The following is a 22,614-nucleotide window of genomic DNA, read 5'->3' as shown; positions in this document are numbered from 1 at the left end:
TGGTAAGAAATCTCCAGTTTTTTTAAAACAGCAATCATTTACACCGCAAAACCAGTTTGATTTTGAAGTGTAAATGATTGCCGCTTTAAAAAAACTGGAGATTTCTCACCAAATCTCTCATTTTCTGAATCTCTCATCCCATTAAATCTCACCCAGTATTCCTACATAGTGACAATTCCTCTGCTGCACAGGTGAGTGTGGGGGCGGAGCTCTGCCACCGGTAGCTCCTCCCACTCCTCTGCTCCTGATCAGCCAGGTTGTTCTCCTGTCAGATCAAGTCCAGGGTAGGGACTGTGCACTGTAACCAAAATGAAGCCCTCTCTGTCTGTCTCCCTCCTGCTCCTCTTCTGTTATATCCCGGAGATTGCACCAGGTGAGTCCATCCCTTATTATACATTATTACAGGTGCTGTACTGATACGTTATTACAGGTGCTGTACTGATACGTTATTACAGGTGATGTACTGATGTTATTACAGGTGCTGTACTGATACATTATTACAGGTGCTATACTGATACGTTATTACAGGTGCTGTACTGATACATTATTACAGGTGCTGTACTGATACGGTATTAAAGGTGTTGTACTGGTACGTTATTACAGGTGTTGTACTGGTACTATATTACAGGTGCTATACTGATACGTTATTACAGGTATTGTACTGGTACGTTATTACAGGTGTTGTACTGATACGTTATTACAGGTGCAGTACTGATACGTTATTACAGGTGATGTACTGATGTTATTACAGGTGCTGTACTGATACGTTATTACAGGTGATGTACTGATGTTATTACAGGTGCTGTACTGATACATTATTACAGGTGCTATACTGATACGTTATTACAGGTGCTGTACTGATACATTATTACAGGTGCTGTACTGATACGGTATTAAAGGTGTTGTACTGGTACGTTATTACAGGTGTTGTACTGGTACTATATTACAGGTGCTATACTGATACGTTATTACAGGTATTGTACTGGTACGTTATTACAGGTGTTGTACTGGTACGTTATTACAGGTGATGTACTGATACGTTATTACAGGTGTTGTACTGGTACGTTATTACAGGTGCTATACTGATACGTTATTACAGGTGCTGTACTGATACGTTATTACAGGTGCTGTACTGATACGTTATTACAGGTGTTGTACTGGTACTTTATTACAGGTGTTGTACTGGTACTATATTACAAGTGCTATACTGATATGTTATTACAGGTGCTGTACTGATACGTTATTACAGGTGTTGTATTGGTACTTTATTACAGGTGTTGTACTGGTACGTTATTACAAGTGATGTACTGATACGTTATTACAGGTGATGTACTGATACGTTATTACAGGTGTTGTACTGGTACGTTATTACAGGTGTTGTACTAGTACGTTATTAAAGGTGTTGTACTGGTACGTTATTACAGGTGATGTACTGATACGTTATTACAGGTGTTGTACTGGTACGTTATTACAGGTGATGTACTGATACGTTATTACAGGTGTTGTACTGGTACGTTATTACAGGTGATGTACTGGTACGTTATTACAGGTGATGCACTGATACGTTATTACAGGTGTTGTACTGGTACGTTATTACAGGTGATGTACTGGTACGTTATTACAGGTGATGTACTGATACGTTATTACAGGTGATGTACCGATACGTTATTACAGGTGATGTACTGATACGTTATTACAGGTGATGTACTGGTACGTTATTACAGGTGATGTACTGATACGTTATTACAGGTGATGTACTGATACGTTATTACAGGTGTTGTACTGGTACGTTATTACAGGTGATGTACTGGTACGTTATTACAAGTGATGCACTGATACGTTATTACAGGTGTTGTACTGATACGTTATTACAGGTGTTGTACTGATACGTTATTACAGGTGATGTACTGATACGTTATTACACCCCATAACGTCATTTGAATATATCACTGTGCAAAGTAAAGTCTCATATCTGGGGGTCCCGCCCTCGCCATGTGCCTCCCCCCCCCCCCCATTACACCTGTGATGTGTGTCCTTGTCACCAATTAATGGGCTGAACCTTCTTTCCATATTTCAGATGCCAACAGCACCGTGTCAGGACTACTGCAATGTCCAGGTGAGTCCTGATACCTCCACCAGATCGTATTCCAGCCTGCGCCAGACCAGGGGCGAACCCTCAGTCCCTAATCAGGAGGGGGGGAGATAACACCGGGGCTATAGAGAATTATATGCTATCAAACTTTATGTTTAAGGCAATGGGAGATGATTATTAAATCTTGGAGAGAGATAAAGTACCGACCAATCAGCTTGTAGCGGTCACATTACAGGCTGTGCTATAAATATGACTGGTTGGTGCTTGATCTTTCTCCATGATTTGATAAATATCCCCCCGATATATGACCCAAGTAGAACATCCCTTATTTATAATTTACTGGCTCCAACCTCAATGGCCAAACTGGGGCACAGACATCTGCTCGGAACCGGAACCCCAGTGAGGGGATCAGAACTGCTCAGCTGCAGACTTGTAGTCATTATCTCTTGCAGGAAAATAAAAACCCCTGTAGTAATATTTCACAGTGTCAGTAAATTTACTGATGGGTGGTAACTTTCTCCCTTGGGTGCCAATGGCAGATGTGGGAAGCCAGGTGCAGAGTGGGTGAAACGCGTAGATCCCAATGCATGTTGTCCCCCCCCCCCCAGCTGGTGTGAGCACTCTGACCCCAGAGCCGATCGCTGTGTGATTGGATCATATCACAAGGCGCTTCTGACCCACGTAGTATTACAGTATGCCGCCATGACCCTATTAGATTGTAAGCCTGTCTGTCATTTAGGGGTGATTCAAGTTCACTCGCAAAGCACACTTAATTTGCTAATGGACAAAACCATGCTGCCCTGCAGGTGGGGCAGATGTAACAGGAGCAGAGAGAGTTAGATTTTGGTCAGTTATTGTGTCTCTGTGCAGGGTAAATACTGGCTGCTTTATTCTTACACTGCAACATAGATATCAGTTTGAAGTACAAACCTCACCCAAATGTAACTCTCTGCACATGTTACATCTGCCCCACCTACAGTGCAGCATGGTTTTGTCCATTAGCAAAACCAAGGACCTTATTGTAATCCACATGCAATGCTGCGAAGTTTGAAGCGTTGCGTGTGGAGTAATCTGAAGCAACTAGAATCAGGCCCCAGATGTGCATTGCAAGTGAACCTGAATCAGGCCCTTAGTGACCACCTTTGTTTTCCAAGCGATATAAAGCAGAATGGAACATGCTGGGCCATATAAACCTCTCTGATCTGTATTTGCCCCCCTACAGAAGACGACATCTGCGTTATGGCGAGCACCTGCTGTACACCGGAAATGGACAGTTACGGCTGGATCGCGGCCGCCGTGGGCTGGGGTTTGTGGTTCTTCACCCTCATCCTCTTCTGTGTCTGTAAAGTCATGAACTTGAAACCAAACGAACCCAAATACCTACACGCATAACCGGGGGGGATCCTCAGGATGGAGGGGACCCCGGGACGAAGAGAACGCAGCAGAATCCATCCCAAGGAGAGTCCTGAGGAACGACGACAGAAGCTGCAACTTATCCGCCGTATCTCTCTCCGAGCCTCGATACATCTCCCCCTTTGTGTCATATCCTGTTATTATTATTTCCCAGTGTTTACTCTGAGACTTTCCTGACGCCATGTCCCCAGCATCGGCCGGAATACATGATACATTGCAGTAATGTCTGTCATCGCTCATTAATGTGCGTCAGCGATAACCAGCAGCAGGACCACACCCACATTTAGTGACGCAGAACCATATAACGGCATGAGTGATCAATCGGGGGGGGAACCAGCATATTATATCATCTATATATATATATATCTTATCTTTGGGGATTTATTGTGTTCTTGCAGAATGTCGCTAAGATTCAAAGTTTGATATTAATGATATTAACACAACACATTCCAGAAAACAGAACGTGGGGGGGCATTTATCATTCAATATTTGCGGTTAAGTATCGCATCCCTGGGGTGGCGATAGCCCATTGTAGCTAATGGGTTACGGATCGCTCTGCCGCCGGGGCGATGCGGTCAGCGGGGAGTCGGATCCCTGACCCTGCATAATCCTGCCGATAGGTCCACATTTGACAATGCGATTCTGGGCGATAACATTCTGCCCCGATCGATACATGATAAATGGGCCCTTATGTCATTAACGATATTGAGTGCACGTACTAAGCAACATTACAACAAACGATATTGCGTAGTGTGTACGGGACTTTGGAGTTTTGGGGGTGCACCTGCATTTTTCTTTTTCTGTATGGTACAACAAGTCTCAGAACAGCAGCAAAACTTATGTTTAGAATTGGGGTGAGCAGTCCAGCCCCCTCCATATTTCTATAAGATCCGCCCACAAAATGGCGGCCTCCGGTGCATTTGCAGATGGCACAGACCCGGGACCTCTGTATATAACTGTAACAATATTAGGAACGGCTTTCATGATGCTGAACAGAAATAAAATATAACATTATTGGATCATCGGTGAAAACATTTTTTCTTTACAGATTTCTTTATTATTTTGTTCAGTTATGACATGCACCAACCACCAATTACCAGCGGAGAGACCCCCGTGTATCCGACCGACCACCCCCCAACACGTGCACATAATAAAAAACAAAACAGAAAAAACATCTTAACATTGGAAAATTAAAAACAAAAAACACACAAACATCTAAAAAAAAACTGAGATCACAGCAAATGTACCCCCAGGACTGGGCCCGCCAGCCCCCCCAGTCATTAGGTAGACCCATATTAGGCCGATGTGCATTGGGTCGACACATAAAATAGGTCGACATGGGTTGGAAGGTTGACACAAACATAAGGGGTTTTTTTTAAGCCGACAGGGCATGTCGACCTTACCATTGTTGTTTTAATGCTGGTGTCGATCTTACAACCCTGTCGACCTTCAGTGGTCAAGCCAATGCCTGTCAACCTAATTTGTGTCGACCTAGTGACCGGTAAACCCCCCCCCCCTCCAAAAAATAACACCCCCCAAAAAAAACAGAAAAATGACAAGGAACGTTTACATACAAAGTGGTTTTTATAGAACTATAGACCTGTTGGCCCGATAACGGCACACATACACCCCAGGGGCCCGGTCCCGACGCATTCCGGGGTGTGACCCCCTCACAGGCCCACCAGACCAGCACTTCGTACCGTAAAGGACTTCTAGGGGAATGGGGAAAGACCACAAATGGTGCTGGGATCAGTTTTTGTTGTTACAAATAGTTCGGTTCCGTCACTCACAAACTCTTCCCGTTTCCTCGTCCGGATAATCCTGGATTTCTCCGGCAAGGCGTCGACGTGTTGATGGTGACACAACAGTTTGTTTGGGGCCCGGGTAACACATTTAACAGAAGCCGACGAGTTGATAATCAGACAATGTGTCAACATCCAAATACAGAACAGTGTCGGCAGCTCTGCGCTGAGCAGATTGTGTATTGCTGTGTACAGCTAGCACCTTAGATTAACCCTCTCATTACTGGCTGGGTCAGCAACATCAGGCCTTGTGGGGTAAACCAGAGGTATATACTATGTCTGTCATCGCAATAACCACAATGTCGGCACCTTCAAGTGTTGACACGGTCAGGTCCGTTTCAGGGGAGTCGACAATAGGGGGTGATTCTTTGAAAGTGCTCGCAGATCTGACACTCTCTGGTGCCTTAGATCTGCGGGTACGGGAAGCTGACATCCGCTAAGTACCTCATAAGTACCTCACTGCTGAACTCCAACCCCCACCGTCCCCAGGCAGCAGCTAGCTGGGAGTTGTACTTTGTATGGAATAATAAGGAATGACCTTAACGTTCTCCTCTCATCTCCGTCTTGTCTTATAATGAAACATCTCATTTACAACCATAAACAAGTCCCTCCCCAGCCGGCACAATCTGCCTCACTCCGTCAGAGAACCGGGGACTGTGCTCCGTCATACAACCTGTCCTGTCCTTAACCCACTCACATTTCCCATGTCTCTTCCCAGTTATCTTCCTGAGTACCGCCCTCCAATCTACTGCTCTTCCCATAATCCTTCACTGCATCTCTCTGCCCAATTACCTTCCTGCCTCCCGCCCTCCAATGGAATCGGGACATCTGTCAGAATGAACTTAGGTCTACAGTCATTAGGTCGACCCCACTAGGTCGACTGGCAGGAAGGTCGACCTGACTTAAGGTCGACATGGGCAAAGGTAGACATGACTTAAGGTCGAATTTGCATAAAGGTCGACATGAGGAAGGTCGACTGGTCATAAGGTCGACATGGGTTTTTCACTGTTTTTTTTTATCCGAATGTCGACACAGTCGACATAGACACAGTTGGCAATGAGAATCGGACCCTCGCATCGCTCGCTTCGCTCGCGATGCTTCGGGCACGGTGATTCGCTGCGCTCGGCACACTATTTTATTCTCCCACCACGCCCTAGTGGATGGTAGGGCATGGAATACCGCCTGTCGGCACATGTCGGCTCAAAAAACAGTGAAAAACCCATGTCTACCTTATGACCAGTCGACCTTCCTCATGTCGACCTTTATGCAAATTCGACCTTAAGTCATGTCGACCTTGGCCCATGTCGACCTTAAGTCAGGTCGACCTTCCTGCCAGTCGACCTAGTGGGGTCGACCTAATGACTGTAGACCTAAGTTCATTCTAATAGATGACCGCATCCCCCTCCAATCTACTGCTCTTCCCATAATCCTTCACTGCATCGCTCGCACCTTCCTGTCACTGTCCCACTGCACGTTACTCCGTCTGCGCAGCCGACACAGCGGAAGAAGCCGCTTATCCTGGACATTTAACCCCGACACTGCCAGATAATACCAAGCTAAACCTGACGAATCCTTCACATCATTATCTCTTAACCCCCCCAATTGTTACACCTTTCCGGTGCCTTTCCGTAACATACATCCGGTTTCCAAATGTCACCATGATATTACGGGTTGGGAACCCTTTTACCCTCCCTCGCCCTCTCTTGCACAGTACTACTTCCAGGAAACCAGCCATGGACACTCGATACCTGCAAAGATGATTTTATACTGGCGAAACGCGATGTGCTGAGGGTGTAGCACCCCGCCCCCCCAATCCATAATTTAATGTTTCTAAAGCTACAATATCTCACCTGATAAATATAGATTTGTAATAAAATATATACAAGATAAAAGTCCCCCCCCCCCCCCCGCTAGCAAACACGCCGGATCACATGCCGGCAAGTCGAGAATCGGGAACCTGCGCAACCACATCATACACAATCCTATGATGCTCAAGGGTATTTGGGCTGTGGAACGGCTTGAGGCGACACCTGGAGAAGCGCCTCTGAATCCTCCTTTCTACAACATTCCCTAAAAACGCAAGTCTGCGAAACGCGTCGGTCCCAGAACGGGAACCCTGCTGTTATTCAGAGTTCCTTATTATAATTAAAACTAATTCAAATTCTCCAATAGGCCAACGCACAACATTATACACCCCCCCCCCCCCCAGACCCTATCGGCTGCCTCGCTTAGTTACTAAAGCGTCACCTACATTTACACCCCATATTTTTTTATCTTGATGGGTTGATGAATTGCAAATAAGTGAATGGACAAAATAAAAAATACAGAAATGTTTTACCCTTGCATGGGAGAGGCAGGTCCGCCCCACCCACGTGTCCGCCCACAAACACATACTTATAGCATGTATGCAGCTCTGTCCGTGATATAGAAAATGTTGCCCTTTTTAAATCTCGGCACTAGTGTTGTGTGATAAATACGAACATCTGCTCCGTGAGGCTTACTGGTGCCAGCAATGTGATTGCACTCTCTTAGGCTCATACACGCTTAAAGGTCTGGCACACTGGTGTAACTATACATGGTGCTTGCAGGAACAATACGCTCATCATCCGGGCCTGATACCCGCGTTACCCCAGGCGGCCTGTGTTGCTGACCCAACCAGCTGTAAAGATGTTCAGCCACACGTTTCGCGCGCTCATCTCCTACAGTGCCAGCTCCCTCTCAGACCGTCCAGCCTGACGCTCTGGCTTCCATAGGAAGCGGACATTACACCGGCTGAGCGCAACTCCTATCAGCTGTGGTAGGTGCTCGCAACCGCTTGTTTCTGGGAGAGACGCAGGAGTTCTTCGCGGATGGCCTTGATGAGTGAGGCGGAAGAGTGGCCCAGGTGGACGTCCTCGGCAGAGCCGGAGGGGTAACAGATGGATGGTGGGAGGTGTGATGTTGGCGGACCTCTGTTCACCGAGTACATCTGGGGGGGTCCGTAATCCTGCGCGGTACCCTGGGGGGAAAAAAAGCCAATGTTAATGAAAGTTCTTAATGACTGGCCCGAGCTCTGGAACACAGCGGGTCAGTACCCCCATCATGTTCGTGGAAGAATAATGTGGATCTAGAGAAGTGGGAGGGTCCATAAAGCCGTATGAGGACTCGTCAGGCCCTAACCACACGTGATTACAGTGGGGTGTATCATTATATATGCAGTCTGTAATGCGACATTAGCCGCTGACTTACCGCATCTCTGTGCAGGACATTTCTTGCGGTCTCCTCATCGTGGTTATAGTACGAGGACCAGCCAGGACCTCCAGACGGCTGCCCAGACCTGTTAGATGCCAGGTCTGTGGGTTGCGCCCCCATTCGGCTGGCGATGCCCACCTGGGTCAGCTGGTGGATCTGGGCGGAGCCTTTTGAGAGAAATAAATTTCACGTCAGCCCCACGGAACAGCGGAAAATCGTTGCAACAAACGAGGGAGGAGACCGGATGGGAACATGGATCCCGGGATGTGACAGTCAGGGGGGCGAGAAATCGCAGACAGGTGCCTTTCATTTATACAGGATTCATTACCTGAATTGCTGCCCAGGGGTCGGGGTCTGGCGACGGATGACACGTCCTCCTGGTAGCTGCGGGAGGGGTACTGCGGGTCTCCCTGCTGAGACTCTGACTGCGGCGCCTCCGCCGGGGGCAGGAACCCTGAGCCGAACCCTGGACTCCTGGGGAGGGACGGAAGCAGACGCTGAGAGGTGCATTCTACATTCCTGCCTCCCTATTACACTTATATCCCAATACCAGGGCTGTCTTCTATAATACGCAATCATCTCACCGGTTAGTATAGATCTGATCTCACGGGAAACAAGTTGGTTGCTTAGGGCAACGACGCCTGGCATCTCCACCCAAGGACCAATCACATTGTGATATATTTGTATGTTCTCGCTGTATGTGAGTTACTTGCAGTTATGTACGAGCCTATGAAACGTGTTACACGTCTTACTTCATGCCCGAGGGTTACACCAGAAGTATCACACATACATGGGGGGAGGGGACGGCACAGATGAAGGTAACAGGCTGTTATGTGACAATCTCTGCTGGGAATCAGGGCCGGAGCACAGCTCAGGGCTCAGTGTGCCGTGACGGCCTTGCCAGCTCATTAACCCCGCTACTAACAGCGCCTCCAGGAAATTTCCAGACAACGTTCGCCGACGGCCGCTGCATTCTGGGTAAATGCACGCACTTCTACTTCTGTCTCCATTACAACGGGCAATGAAAGCAGAAACATGTGTACGTACAACAGCCACAAACATTCTATATATAAAGGCAAAGAAAACTTAAGGCCACTGCACCAGATAAATGTCACTCTACAAAGCGGGCCACGAAACGCACCGCAGACGCGGCCTCCTCTACATATAGATGACAGGGACTGTACCTTGTCTCTGTCACACTCCTGCCCTAAAGGTGAGGACAGGGTGCGTACGGACTGAGGAATCAGGCAGACCTATACACTAATAGTCTAATACACTAGTGAGGAAAAGCCATTTTATGGTATCGCTACCCAGAATCCTTCGCTCCCATGCATATTCCTCATTACGAATGGTTAGACAAGAGCGATGCTGAGATATAAGAAGATGTCTATACACTGATGATTGGATAACTGTGCACTGCCCCCTGCTGTCCTAAGCTAGTAATGCACCCGCTACGGACGTTACCTTGTCATTAGACTGGGAGCAGAGGCCTGGATCGCCCCAAATTCTACAAATCTCTGAAAGGGAAGGAAACAGATCAGCATTAATACTGTGTTATATTGCTTTGCAGTCATAGCCGTCCTTTCCCGATGTTGTGGAACTATGAAACCCAGCATACTCTGCCCGCCACCAGCGTGCAGGGCTTGCTGGTAATTGTAGTTCCACAATTACAGTCTGGGGAAAGTCCGAGCAAGAGGCCAATATCATTCTTCAGCAGCTCAGAGATATTGGGCCAGATTCTCTAAGCTTCAGAAGTGATAAACTGGAGAGTGATAAACAGCCAGCCAATCAGCTCCTGCCTGACATGTCACAGACTGTGTTTGAAAAATGTCAGACAGTAGCTGATTGGCTGGTTGTTTATCACTCTCCATTCTATCACTTTTGAAGCTTAAAGAATCTGGCCCCTAAAGCTTTAAGCATCCAGTGATACTGAGATCATGTGATCAGTCAGAGCCAATGTGCTGAGAGATGGCAGACTTCCAGTGGCACTGAGATCATGTGATCAGTCAGAGCCAATGTGCTGAGAGATGGCAGAGTTCCGGTGGCACTGAGATCATGTGATCAGTCAGAGCCAATGTGCTGAGAGATGGCAGACTTCTGGTGATACTGAGATCATGTGATCAGTCAGAGCCAATGTGCTGAGAGATGGCAGAGTTCCGGTGGCACTGAGATCATGTGATCAGTCAGAGCCAATGTGCTGAGAGATGGTGGTCTGCCCCCCCGCACCCAACCCCCCCCCCCCCCCCGGCGGGTCTGCCCCTGCACCCCCCCCCCCTCCCCCCCTGCGAGCAGCGGTTCTGCATGCACACACCCCCTGGAGCAGTGGGTATGCCCGCCCTACCCCCCACTGAATCCTTGGGTCTGAGCGGAAACCATCCCCCCCCCCCCCCATCGGAGTAGCAGGTCTGCCAACACCGCTGCCCGCCCCCCTTCCCCCCCCGCATCAGTGGGTATGCCCAGCCCCCCCCCCCCCCGCGCTGGATGAGCGGGTCTGCCTGCACCCCCCCCCCCTCGCTGGAGCAGCAAGTGTGACGCACACTGTACTAACATCATTATGAACAAATCACACACTGTACTAACGTTATAACATACAAATCGCACACGGAACTCACAATATAACATAATAAATAATACAGGACATTCTCATCACTTACATTGAAGTGGGATGTTGGATGCTGGGGGTACTGTCCCCCCCAGGGCGTTGTCCCCCGGCCTGAGCGGGCAGGGGTACTGCTGACCGGCTCCTGCCCCAAACTGTTTCCCGATGGTAGAGCCCCGGGACCATGGCTGCTGGGGGCCACCAGTGCGAATGCATCATCCAGCAGAGACTGCATAGTCTGACGGACCTCCTCGATGGAAGGCTGGGGGGCCACATACTGTGCAGTGGTCGGGTTGTGCGGGGGAGAGACGGGGTACTTGCCCAGATCAGACATCGGGGTGGGATTATCAGAGGGGAGATCGGGGTCAGACTGCGGAGAGAAAGCACAGGTTGGGGGCACCATCAGTGACGCGGCTACGGGGATGTAACCGCTGGCGGTAACGTGATGCGTGTGATGTATTAATAACGCTGAGTTATATATGTAGACGGATGGGAGTACAGATCATTGAGCCAAAGGCGATGTATACATCTGTATTATACGGCACGCTCACCTGCATTGTGCTAGGTTACGCTAAACTCTCCTCGCTCCGCTCCATTAACCCTGACAGGCGCCAACGATGCGGAGAACATTGTACGTATAACGGAACGGTTACATATTCATTATCAGACGCTTCACCGATATAACAATGATTCCTCTCTGATCTGTTACATTCACGGACTGAACATCAGCGCAGCTAGGCGTGTGTCCAATGCCATGCAGATTACACGTGTTCTAACATCCATGTGCTATGTAGCGTGTGGGTTAGATGTGTATCAGGGAGCTCCTGAAGCCAGCCCATAGCAGTCACCAGATTACAAGCACAAGTTCCCACACTTACCACATAGGCAGAGTTACTGACACCTGGTGGCCGCTTGTAGGTACCCTCGCTGTCCGTCGTAATCAACCGGTCGCGGTCTGCATCCGGGGGGCTTGAGGACCCTTGCTGCTTTCGCCGCTGCTTCGGGGAACGTCTCGACCTCGAGCTGTGAATTAGGAAGTCGTGAAGTGATCACGGCAGATACACTGATTCCAAATGGGTTCAATCAAATAATATCCTATATAAGAAAAGGACAACGCTGCTCCTCATCACTACGGGGGGGAATTCACGCGTTTTGTGCACAGGCGGCCACTAGATGATGCCAGACAGAGCAATTCAGTTGTGCTCGGTTCCCGGCGCTGATATTACAGGCTGGGAACTAATTGTTCAATATTCACAGATCAGGGATTAATTATCTGAGTTCATTATACACTACTAGGGTTTTCCTTCGTGCCTTGAAAGGGGAAGTCCCGGAACGTGTAGCCACATACTCAGTAACAATCAGTCAGATCTGTATCGTAATATGGAAACGCCAATCCCAGCATGCTCTTGCTGACAGGACTTCCCGGGACAGCACATTGCTTACGCGCGTTTCGCAGTTTGTACCTCCTGCCTCACTGACGTCCTGAGGGTTAGAGTCTCACCTTCTGCGTGGCTCAATGAACACAGTAGGGACGCCCAACACGGGATCCAGGATCTTATCAAACTGCATCTGAGCCCTGCGATACAGACGCTGCCGTTCCTTGGTGTCTGTCATTCCCACAACGTCCACCAGGGGGAACTCGTAGTGTCCCTTGCGCTTGGCTCGCAGCCGGATCTTATTGCGATGGTGCTCGATCTCCGACTTATGTCGCAGTGTTGTCTGAATCTGAGCGGGACAGGCAAAATAATGAGAATAAGAATCTGTCACCCCTCCCCCAAGATGTGACCCCCGGTTCGTGTGTTGCCCCCTGCACTGTACCACTGAGCTGTAAACGCACCTCTCTGTTTATCTTGTTAGCCTCCACCTCCCGCTCCGCCACAGACAGCCCATGCATAGCGGGCGTGGCCATCGGCTGCATGGCGATCAACTGAATTTTGCTGGGCAGGCGGCGGCTGGCTTCGGAGGAGCGCGACATCCTGTCCACATGTTCAAATATGGAAGCGGAAGAATGCTGATCCGCCCCCATGCCCAACACCGGCATCTCTGCAAAGGCAAAACGCGTTAAACAGACTCAGTCTGGACTACCTATGGGGTAAGGCACATTATAAGGGCAAGAATATACACAAGACTGAGTAAGTGGTTATATACAAGGCGTTGTGCTTGTAAAGGAGCCATACGCTGGATCGAGTGGGAGGGCGGCCATCTTGGCACGCTTCATAAAGCCGGACTAACCTCCCTTGGGCATTGATCGCATGTGGAGTTCTCGCGGAGGAGCCGAGGGTCTCGGAGATTCATCCTCTCCCGAATCCTTTCCACTGGACGGGTCACTGGCGGTGGATCCCGCGTCGGAGGGGGTGACCCTACTGCCAAATAAATGTTAATGACAGCTATTGTTATGCACATATTGCAGACCAATACCAAGGCTGCGGCTCCAGACTGCGTTCTCTCACCTGCCCCGATGCCGCCCGAGCTTGTTGGGTTTAGCAGAGCCCTTGGACTTTGGCGTAGGGATGTCGCCATTTTCGGAAGGGGTGGAGTCTTTGAGGGGTCCGTGTAGCACAGGGGGCGGAGGCTCGTGGACAACCAGAATCTCATCTTTGCTGTGCTGGCCCAGGTGCTGCTTGGCAAAGTCGAAGCCCTTGACGCTGGGAGCCTGGAGCTGGGGGAGGAGAGGACATGACGGACGCATTCAAGTAGCGCATAAGGGGAACGCTCGCACCCCCCCTGCATCCTGCAACACCTCCCCGGACCCCTCACCTTCTGCCGCTGCTGCAGATTGCTCATTGTATCTGGCTGGAAGTCCAGTTTGTCTGTCCGGCACAGCTTCCAGTATAGGATGACGATGATCACGGTCACCACCAACACCGGCACAGCCACGCCCACAATGATCCACAGGTTCTGCGCCTGGCGGTCGGACTCCTGGGCCTGGTTCAGTGCTGCAGTGACAGATAAGGAGGGGAGTGGAAGCCTTTGTTGGGGGAGGGGAATAATGCGGCCCCTCCCCCGGTACGGGTATTACTCACGTTGTGCCACCGTGCCCTGCAGGCGGTATCCGAGAATGATGGCTGCTCGCTGGATGTTCACCTCATTAATCAGGCTGGAGGCCTTGTCAGCCTCCAGCCGTCGGCCAAATTGGTCCTCTATGAAGTACAGCAGCTGCACCGGGTCATCTGATCCATCCAGACGGGAGACGTTCACTACCTGGGGGGAGGGGGGGTTACCGTTATCACATAATGTATAAGTATATAAACTGTCCCATGTGTCATATACCATGTGGTCTGTACTGTATGGCATATGACAGGTGGGCTGCACCGTGTGGCATATACCACGTGGGCTGTACTGTATGGCATATGCCACGTGAGCTGTGCTATATAACGTGTACATGGACACTATTCTCACTTGCACAGTGTTGCTCCCGGCATAACTCGCTCTTTTCCAGCGCCGTTTCTGTGACGTTGCCTCGCTGATGAGCTGAGCCAGCTTCCTCTCCATCTCCGTCTGGAAGGCTTCATCCCTCAGCTGCTGGTCCTGCACCCCCAACAGCACTGGGAGGAGACACAGACTGGGAGTTATATAGTGGGAGGAGCAGGGTCTCCAGCAGCACAGAGTATATCAGGAGATGAGTGATGTGTCAGTGAGGACAGGGCTGCATGTGACAGGGGCAGGGACATGATGTGAGGAGGGGAATGGAGGCAGCAGGAAGCCACAGACTGACAGTTATATAGTGGGAGGAGCAGGGTCCCCAGCAGCACAGAGTATATCAGGAGATGAGTGATGTGTCAATGAGGACAGGGCTGCATGTGACGGGGGCAGTGACATGATGTGAGGAGGGGAATGGGGGCAGCAGCAAGCCACAGACTGAGAGTTATATAGTGGGAGGAGCAGGGTCCCCAGCAGCACAGAGTATATCAGGAGATGGGTGATGTGTCAGTGAGGACAGGGCTGCATGTGACAGGGACAGTGACATGATGTGAGGAGGGGAATGGAGGAAGCAGGAAGCCACAGACTGAGAGTTATATAGTGGGAGGAGCAGGGTCCCCAGCAGCACAGAGTATATCAGGAGATGAGGGATGTGTCAGTGAGGACAGGGCTGCATGTGACTGGGGCAGTGACATAATGTGTGGAGGGGAATGGAGGCAGCAGGAAGCCACAGACTGACAGTTATATAGTAGGAGGAGCAGGGTCCCCAGCAGCACAGAGTATATCAGGAGATGAGTGATGTGTCAGTGAGGACAGGGCTGCATGTGACAGGGGCAGTGACATGATGTGAGGAGGGGAATGGGGGCAGCAGGAAGCCACAGACTGAGAGTTATATAGTGGGAGGAGCAGGGTCCCCAGCAGCACAGAGTATATCAGGAGATGAGTGATGTGTCAGTGAGGACAGGGCTGCATTGGACAGGGGCAGTAACATGATGTGAGGAGGGGAATGGAGGCAGCAGGAAGCCACAGACTGACAGTTATATAGTGGGAGGAGCAGGGTCCCCAGCAGCACAGAGTATATCAGGAGATGAGTGATGTGTCAATGAGGACAGGGCTGCATGTGACAGGGGCAGTGACATGATGTGAGGAGGGGAATGGAGGCAGCAGGAAGCCACAGACTGACAGTTATATAGTGGGAGGAGCAGGGTCCCCAGCAGCACAGAGTATATCAGGAGATGAGTGATGTGTCAGTGAGGACAGGGCTGCATGTGACAGGGGCAGTGACATGATGTGAGGAGGGGAATGGGGGCAGCAGGAAGCCACAGACTGAGAGTTATATAGTGGGAGGAGCAGGGCCCACAGCAGCACAGAGTATATCAAGAGATGAGTGATGTGTCAGTGAGGACAGGGCTGCATGTGACAGGGGCAGTGACATGATGTGAGGAGGGGAATGGAGGCAGCAGGAAGCCACAGACTGAGAGTTATATAGTGGGAGGAGCAGGGTCCCCAGCAGCACAGAGTATATCAGGAGATGAGGGATGTGTCAGTGAGGACAGGGCTGCATGTGACAGGGACAGTGACATGATGTGAGGAGGGGAATGGAGGCAGCAGGAAGCCACAGACTGAGAGTTATATAGTGGGAGGAGCAGGTCCCCAGCAGCACAGAGTATATCAGGAGATGGGTGATGTGTCAGTAAGGACAGGGCTGCATGTGACAGGGGCAGTGACATGATGTGAGGAGGGGAATGGAGGAAGCAGGAAGCCACAGACTGAGAGTTATATAGTGGGAGGAGCAGGGTCCCCAGCAGCACAGAGTATATCAGGAGATGAGGGATGTGTCAGTGAGGACAGGGCTGCATGTGACTGGGGCAGTGACATAATGTGTGGAGGGGAATGGAGGCAGCAGGAAGCCACAGGCTGAGAGTTATATAGTAGGAGGAGCAGGGTCCCCAGCAGCACAGAGTATATCAGGAGATGAGTGATGTGTCAGTGAGGACAGGGCTGCATGTGACAGGGGCAGTGACATGATGTGAGGAGGGGAATGGGGGCAGCAGGAAGCCACAGACTGAGAGTTATATAGTGGGAGGAGCAGGGTCCCCAGCAGCACAGAGTATATCAGGAGATGAGTGATGTGTCAGTGAGGACAGGGCTGCATGTGACAGGGGCAGTAACATGATGTGAGGAGGGGAATGGAGGCAGCAGGAAGCCACAGACTGACAGTTATATAGTGGGAGGAGCAGGGTCCCCAGCAGCACAGAGTATATCAGGAGATGAGTGATGTGTCAATGAGGACAGGGCTGCATGTGACAGGGGCAGTGACATGATGTGAGGAGGGGAATGGAGGCAGCAGGAAGCCACAGACTGACAGTTATATAGTGGGAGGAGCAGGGTCCCCAGCAGCACAGAGTATATCAGGAGATGAGGGATGTGTCAGTGAGGACAGGGCTGCATGTGACAGGGGCAGTGACATGATGTGAGGAGGGGAATGGAGGAAGCAGGAAGCCACAGACTGAGAGTTATATAGTGGGAGGAGCAGGGTCCCCAGCAGCACAGAGTATATCAGGAGATGAGGGATGTGTCAGTGAGGACAGGGCTGCATGTGACTGGGGCAGTGACATAATGTGTGGAGGGGAATGGAGGCAGCAGGAAGCCACAGACTGACAGTTATATAGTAGGAGGAGCAGGGTCCCCAGCAGCACAGAGTATATCAGGAGATGAGTGATGTGTCAGTGAGGACAGGGCTGCATGTGACAGGGGCAGTGACATGATGTGAGGAGGGGAATGGAGGCAGCAGGAAGCCACAGACTGAGAGTTATATAGTGAGAGGAGCAGGATCCCCAGCAGCACAGAGTATATCAGGAGATGAGTGATGTGTCAGTGAGGACAGGGCTGCATGTGACAGGGGCAGTGACATGTGAGGAGGGGAATGGAGGCAGCAGGAAGCCCCAGACTGAGGTTTATATACTGGAAGGAGCAGGGTCCCCAGCAGCACGTACAGTAATACATGTTACAGATCTGTGTGTACTCACCTGTCCGGAGCCAGGACTCCTTCAGCATTGGGGACAGGTTGAGCTGCGGATATGTTGATGCTGGAATGTATATAAGCTGTTAGCATACAGAGTATATAAGCGGCTGCAGACTGCGTTTGTTCACCACTAATTTATGTATGAAAACACTAAATATATCACTTACACCCATATTTAACCTTGTATCGTCCCCTGTAATACACTGTGCACCCTGCTGTAGGTTAATGTTCGATATTATGCTTTAGAATTACAGTCATCTTCATTCATTATCTGTAATAAGAAACCCCTATAACTTCCCGTGTGATCTTACGCCACCTAGTGGCTGATGTCAGCACTACGGAAGCATTATACTAGTAGTAATAAATAATAGTAACTTTCATGGTCTATAATACATTAATGATACTTTAATAGAGCGGTTGCCGGCTGTAACCTCACCATGAGCCAGACATTAGGTGCTGTGGATTATACAACGCAGACACGTCCGCCGCTCCGAGCCGCCGTCCCCTCTGTGTCTGGGAATGTGGGAAAGTTCGCAGCTCAGAAATCCCTATTGTCAGACCTGTATTATTCTGAGCGGACCAGAGACTGGGGGGGGGGGGGGGGGCTTTGTCTACACATACAGCCACTGAGCACACAATGACATCAGCCTCCAATATAACACCCCCCTTCCCCCCCCAGATCACCAGCATCTACCGCACACTGTGAGTGCAGCAATGACCTCAGGGGTCACAGCCCCGTCCTTGGCTGAGCCCTGAATTACACTTGTCACCGGCATCCGCTAATTAATCTAGAGGCGACATATAAGAATATCCCGCTCTATAGATCGGCACGTCATATGGTGGTACTACAGAAACGCCGGGCGAAGCGGTGACATGCAGTGATTATGGGTGGGCGAGACAGGTTCAGGGTGATTTCTGGACATTCAAAATATCAATATCTTTAAAATGCCCACATACATCATGCTGACATGGTCAAAATGCCGCCATATCATAAAGTTGACATGTTTTTTTTTTTGTGTGTCTATGTCGATATGGATTCCCTTTAAGTGTACCGCATTCCCTCGCATGGCTGGCTGCGCTTGCCCTGCTTCCACCACACTATTAGAATCTAATACCCCATAAATACGGGGTGACTATGCCTAGTAAAGCAAGATCCCCCAGCACAGATCGCTCAGCACACAGCGATGCACAGATCACCCAGCACACAGCGATGCACAGATCACCCAGCACACAGCGATGCACAGATCACCCAGCACACAGCGATGCACAGATCACCCAGCACACAGCGATGCACAGATCACCCAGCACACAGCGATGCACAGATCACCCAGCACACAGCGATGCACAGATCGTCCAGCACACAGCGACGCAGATCCCCCAGCACACAGCGATGCACAGATCACCCAGCAGACAACGATGCACAGATCCCCCAGCACAGATCGCTTAGCACACAGCGATGCACAGATCCCCCAGCACACAGCAATGCACAGATCACCCAGCACACAGCGATGCACAGATTGTCCAGCACACAGCGACGCAGATCCCCCAGCACACAGCGATGCACAGATCCCCCAGCACAGATCGCTCAGCGATTCACAAAATCACTCAGTGATTCACACAGATCGCTCAGCACAAAGCAATGCACAGAACGCTCAGCACAGATCACTCAGCGATGCTCAGATCGCCCAGCACACAGCTATGCGCAGAACGCTCAGCACAGCTCACTCAGCGATGCTCAGATCGCCCAGCACACAGCAATGCGCAGAACGCTCAGCACAGATCACTCAGCGATGCTCAGATCGCTCAGCACACAGCAATGCACAGAACGCTCGGCACAGATCACTCAGCGATGCTCAGATCGCTCAGCACACAGCAATGCACAGAACGCTCGGCACAGATCACTCAGCACAGACCACTCAGCACACAGTGCTGCACCAGCAATGCACAGAACACTCAGCACAGATCACTCAGCTCAGCACAGAGCACTCAGTACACAGTGCTGCACAGATCGCTCAGCACAGAGCACTCAGTACACAGTGCTGCACAGATCGCTCAGCACAGATCAATCAGTACACAGTGCTGCACCAGCGATGCATGCTGAACGATCTCTCACTGCCCGTGTTCTCTGGTGAGAACACTGGTGATGACTAGATTTATACTGCATGCAGGCGATAGCGACGCGCAGGACCGCACATTGCCGTCGCCGGGGCCATACTCACGCAGCGGTCTGTGTTTCATTTCGAAGTGATCTGGTCAGATGGCTTACAAAATATCCCTCACATCGTCTCTTAAATATAACTCTATGCCCACGCGAATTAAGACAAATTGGTTTCAAAGAAAAAAAATCATGCTGACTTTTTGACATGTCGACAATTTAAATGTTGGCATTTTGACCATGTTGACGTAATGAATGTCGGCATTTTAAATGTTTGCCAATGGTTGTCAATATCTTGACCATCAATATTCTGCCTGTTGCTAAGCAGACTGGGTCCATAGGTCCCCCCCGAAATCTCAGCCCGTGCAGGGTTCTCTCTCCTGAACCTCTCCGGCCTTATTGAGAGTGGTCACTACCTTATAAGACACCCTACCAACAAGCATGTCCAAACTGCGGCCCTCCAGCTGTATTGAAACTACACGTCCCAGCATGCCTTGCCATAGTTTTAGCATTCCCTAATAGCAAAACTGTGGCAAAGCATGTTGGGAATTGTAGTTTCACAACAGCTGGAGGCCATAGTTTGGACACGCCTGCCCTACCAAAAACCAAACCTCTCACTGACGCCCCCCCCAATGACATGGGAGTGTACTCACGCTCTGCAATCTGTTTTACCGGATATCCGAGGAAGAAACTGAACTCTACCAGGCTCAGGTTCCGGAGCTGATCACTGACATCGGAACCATTCATAAACCCATTCCGGTCTCTGACGGCGTAGGATATCATGACGGGCGCCTTCCAAATCCCAGCTGGAGGCGGACTGGATGTAATGTTCACTATCTGGGGGGGGGGGGAGAGGGAGGGAGAGCTGAGGCGGGGTGAGCTGAGGGGGGGAGAGCTGAGGGAGGGAGAGGGAGGGAGAGCTGAGGGGGCGTCTCCGCTGTGCGTACTAACTTCATTTCACACGAACAAGTCAGTGGATTTTTGGGAAATACATTAAATTCCTCCATACGTGCAGCGGTTGCACCCACTCTGGCTAGGTGTATTTATTATGGGGGTGTGGTCTAAATACACTGGGGGCGTGGTCACAGCACTGTTACAGCATTGGTCGGGATACAGTATATAACGGTGAATGTACATATATATAGGAAGATATCACTGTTACCTGGACGGTGACATTATCGCTCTCGTGCCGCAACCTCCTCACTTCATACAGCGCCAGGCTCAGCCCCTTCTGGACCCGCTCGCTGAACACGCAGAGCCGGATGTCTACAGACTGCGGCACAAACTGGAGAACTGCGGACAAAACAGGTCAGGGAGATTACTGTGCGCAGAGATGCCGGCCGCCATACAGCATTCAGCCTCCGGGGGGCAGCACCGACCACAACACTGGAGAAAAGGCATTCATCTGCCACAGCAGAAAAATTAGCTATGGTTCTGTTGTTGCAGTTTCTACAACCAAACTGCCCAAGTGCTCCATAGCTGCCAGGGCATGCTGGGACTTATACCGTTACCCCTATGACACGCTCTGTGCAATCCTGCGTACAGGGAAGGAACGCCGCTAATGACGCATCTCCTGCACCTGACCAGGGAGCGACGCAGATACTAATGGTGACAGGTAAGACCGCCCAAATCACTGGGCGGCACTGGTTTCTCTATGTACACAGAAGTGCCGAACCTCTCCGGGGCCCATTCCCTGCAGAGCATCTCACCTGTCTGAACGTGGAACCGCTGGTCTAGCCCCAGAAGTGCAGTCTGCAGGGACAGGATGGGGGGAAACGGCCCCAACACCAGCCGGCTCCTGGCTAACACGTTCCCGACAGCTATGGCCGTGTAGACCACAGATCCGGAGGTCACTATGAAGGAAAGTCGCGCCGACAGCGTGTAGACCTGCAGATAGGAGACACGTGGGTGAGATCACAGAAGATCACACTTTACATTATCCGTTCACCTCTCTCTCACCTCTATCTATCTATCTATCTATCTATCTATCTATATATATATATATATATACACACGAGTATATAGCTGCATAAGTCTGCCATCTATAAATCCGCAGGTGTCAGGTGTGACAGCGACAGCATGATACAGATTGCCCAGATACTTAGCTCACCGAGAGCAGAGAAAAGATACAGAGAGCAGAGGAAGGATACAGAGAGCAGAGGAAGGATACAGAGAGCAGCGGAAGGATACAGAGAGCAGCGGAAGGATACAGAGAGCAGCGGAAGGATACAGAGAGCAGCGGAAGGATACAGAGAGCAGCGGAAGGATACAGAGAGCAGCGGAAGGATACAGAGAGCAGAGAAAGGATACAGAGAGCAGAAGAAGGATACAGCGAGCAGAAGAAGGATACAGAGAGCAGAGAAAGGATACAGAGAGCAGAGAAAGGATACAGAGAGCAGAAGGATACAGCGAGCAGAAGAAGGATACAGAGCGCAGAGGAAGGATACTGAGAGCAGAGGAAAGATACTGAGAGCAGAGGAAGGATACTGAGAGCAGAGGAAGGATACAGAGCGCAGAGGAAGGATACTGAGAGCAGAGAAAAGATACAGAGAGCAGAGAAAAGATACAGAGAGCAGAGAAAAGATACAGAGAGCATATGAAGGATATAGAGAGCAGAGGAAGGATACAGAGAGCAGAGGAAGGATACAGAGAGCTAAGGAAGGATACAGAGAGCATAAGGAAGGATACAGAGAGCAGAGAAAGGATACAGAGAGCAGAGAAAGGATACAGAGAGCAGAGAAAGGATACAGAGAGCAGAGAAAGGATACAGAGAGCAGAGAAAGGATACAGAGAGCAGAGGAAAGATACTGAGAGCAGGGGAAGGATACTGAGAGCAGAGGAAAGATACTGAGAGCAGTGGAAGTATAAAGAGAGCAG

General features: G+C 50.3%; 2 protein-coding genes across 3 annotated transcripts in view; one reads left to right on the top strand and one right to left on the bottom strand.

The window, feature by feature from the left end:
- The first annotated feature begins 294 nt into the window (after nt 1-294).
- On the top strand, nt 295-4,492 carry TMEM213 (transmembrane protein 213). The gene is made up of 3 exons (XM_083180930.1): nt 295-373; nt 2,078-2,116; nt 3,315-4,492. The coding sequence occupies exons 1-3, from the start codon at nt 310-312 to the stop codon at nt 3,482-3,484; spliced, it is 273 nt and encodes a 90-aa protein (XP_083037056.1). The 5' UTR covers nt 295-309; the 3' UTR covers nt 3,485-4,492.
- A 2,151-nt stretch (nt 4,493-6,643) lies between these two features.
- KIAA1549 (KIAA1549 ortholog) overlaps nt 6,644-22,614 on the bottom strand; it is a 57,334-nt gene continuing 41,363 nt past the window's right edge. The window contains exons 4-20 of one of the 2 annotated variants that reach the window (XM_083180928.1): nt 21,447-21,624; nt 20,900-21,030; nt 20,391-20,574; nt 17,587-17,646; nt 14,537-14,682; nt 14,161-14,338; nt 13,895-14,073; nt 13,588-13,796; nt 13,370-13,500; nt 12,975-13,180; nt 12,639-12,862; nt 12,016-12,160; nt 11,193-11,507; nt 10,003-10,055; nt 8,867-9,012; nt 8,536-8,705; nt 6,644-8,305 (exon numbers count right to left, since the gene is read on the bottom strand). In XM_083180928.1, coding sequence (XP_083037054.1) covers nt 8,096-8,305; nt 8,536-8,705; nt 8,867-9,012; nt 10,003-10,055; nt 11,193-11,507; nt 12,016-12,160; nt 12,639-12,862; nt 12,975-13,180; nt 13,370-13,500; nt 13,588-13,796; nt 13,895-14,073; nt 14,161-14,338; nt 14,537-14,682; nt 17,587-17,646; nt 20,391-20,574; nt 20,900-21,030; nt 21,447-21,624 — 2,865 coding nt within the window. In that variant the 3' untranslated portion in view covers nt 6,644-8,095. The remainder of the gene's footprint in view (nt 8,306-8,535; nt 8,706-8,866; nt 9,013-10,002; nt 10,056-11,192; nt 11,508-12,015; nt 12,161-12,638; nt 12,863-12,974; nt 13,181-13,369; nt 13,501-13,587; nt 13,797-13,894; nt 14,074-14,160; nt 14,339-14,536; nt 14,683-17,586; nt 17,647-20,390; nt 20,575-20,899; nt 21,031-21,446; nt 21,625-22,614) is intronic. The other variant, XM_083180929.1, reaches the window with a different exon arrangement.

The sequence above is a fragment of the Crinia signifera genome, chromosome 4, assembly GCF_055691185.1.
Source record: "Crinia signifera chromosome 4, ASM5569118v1, whole genome shotgun sequence".
NCBI classification, from domain to species: Eukaryota; Metazoa; Chordata; class Amphibia; order Anura; family Myobatrachidae; genus Crinia; species Crinia signifera.
The sequence above is the reverse complement of the archived record's forward strand: the minus strand, read 5'-3'. Positions and strand labels throughout refer to the sequence as shown.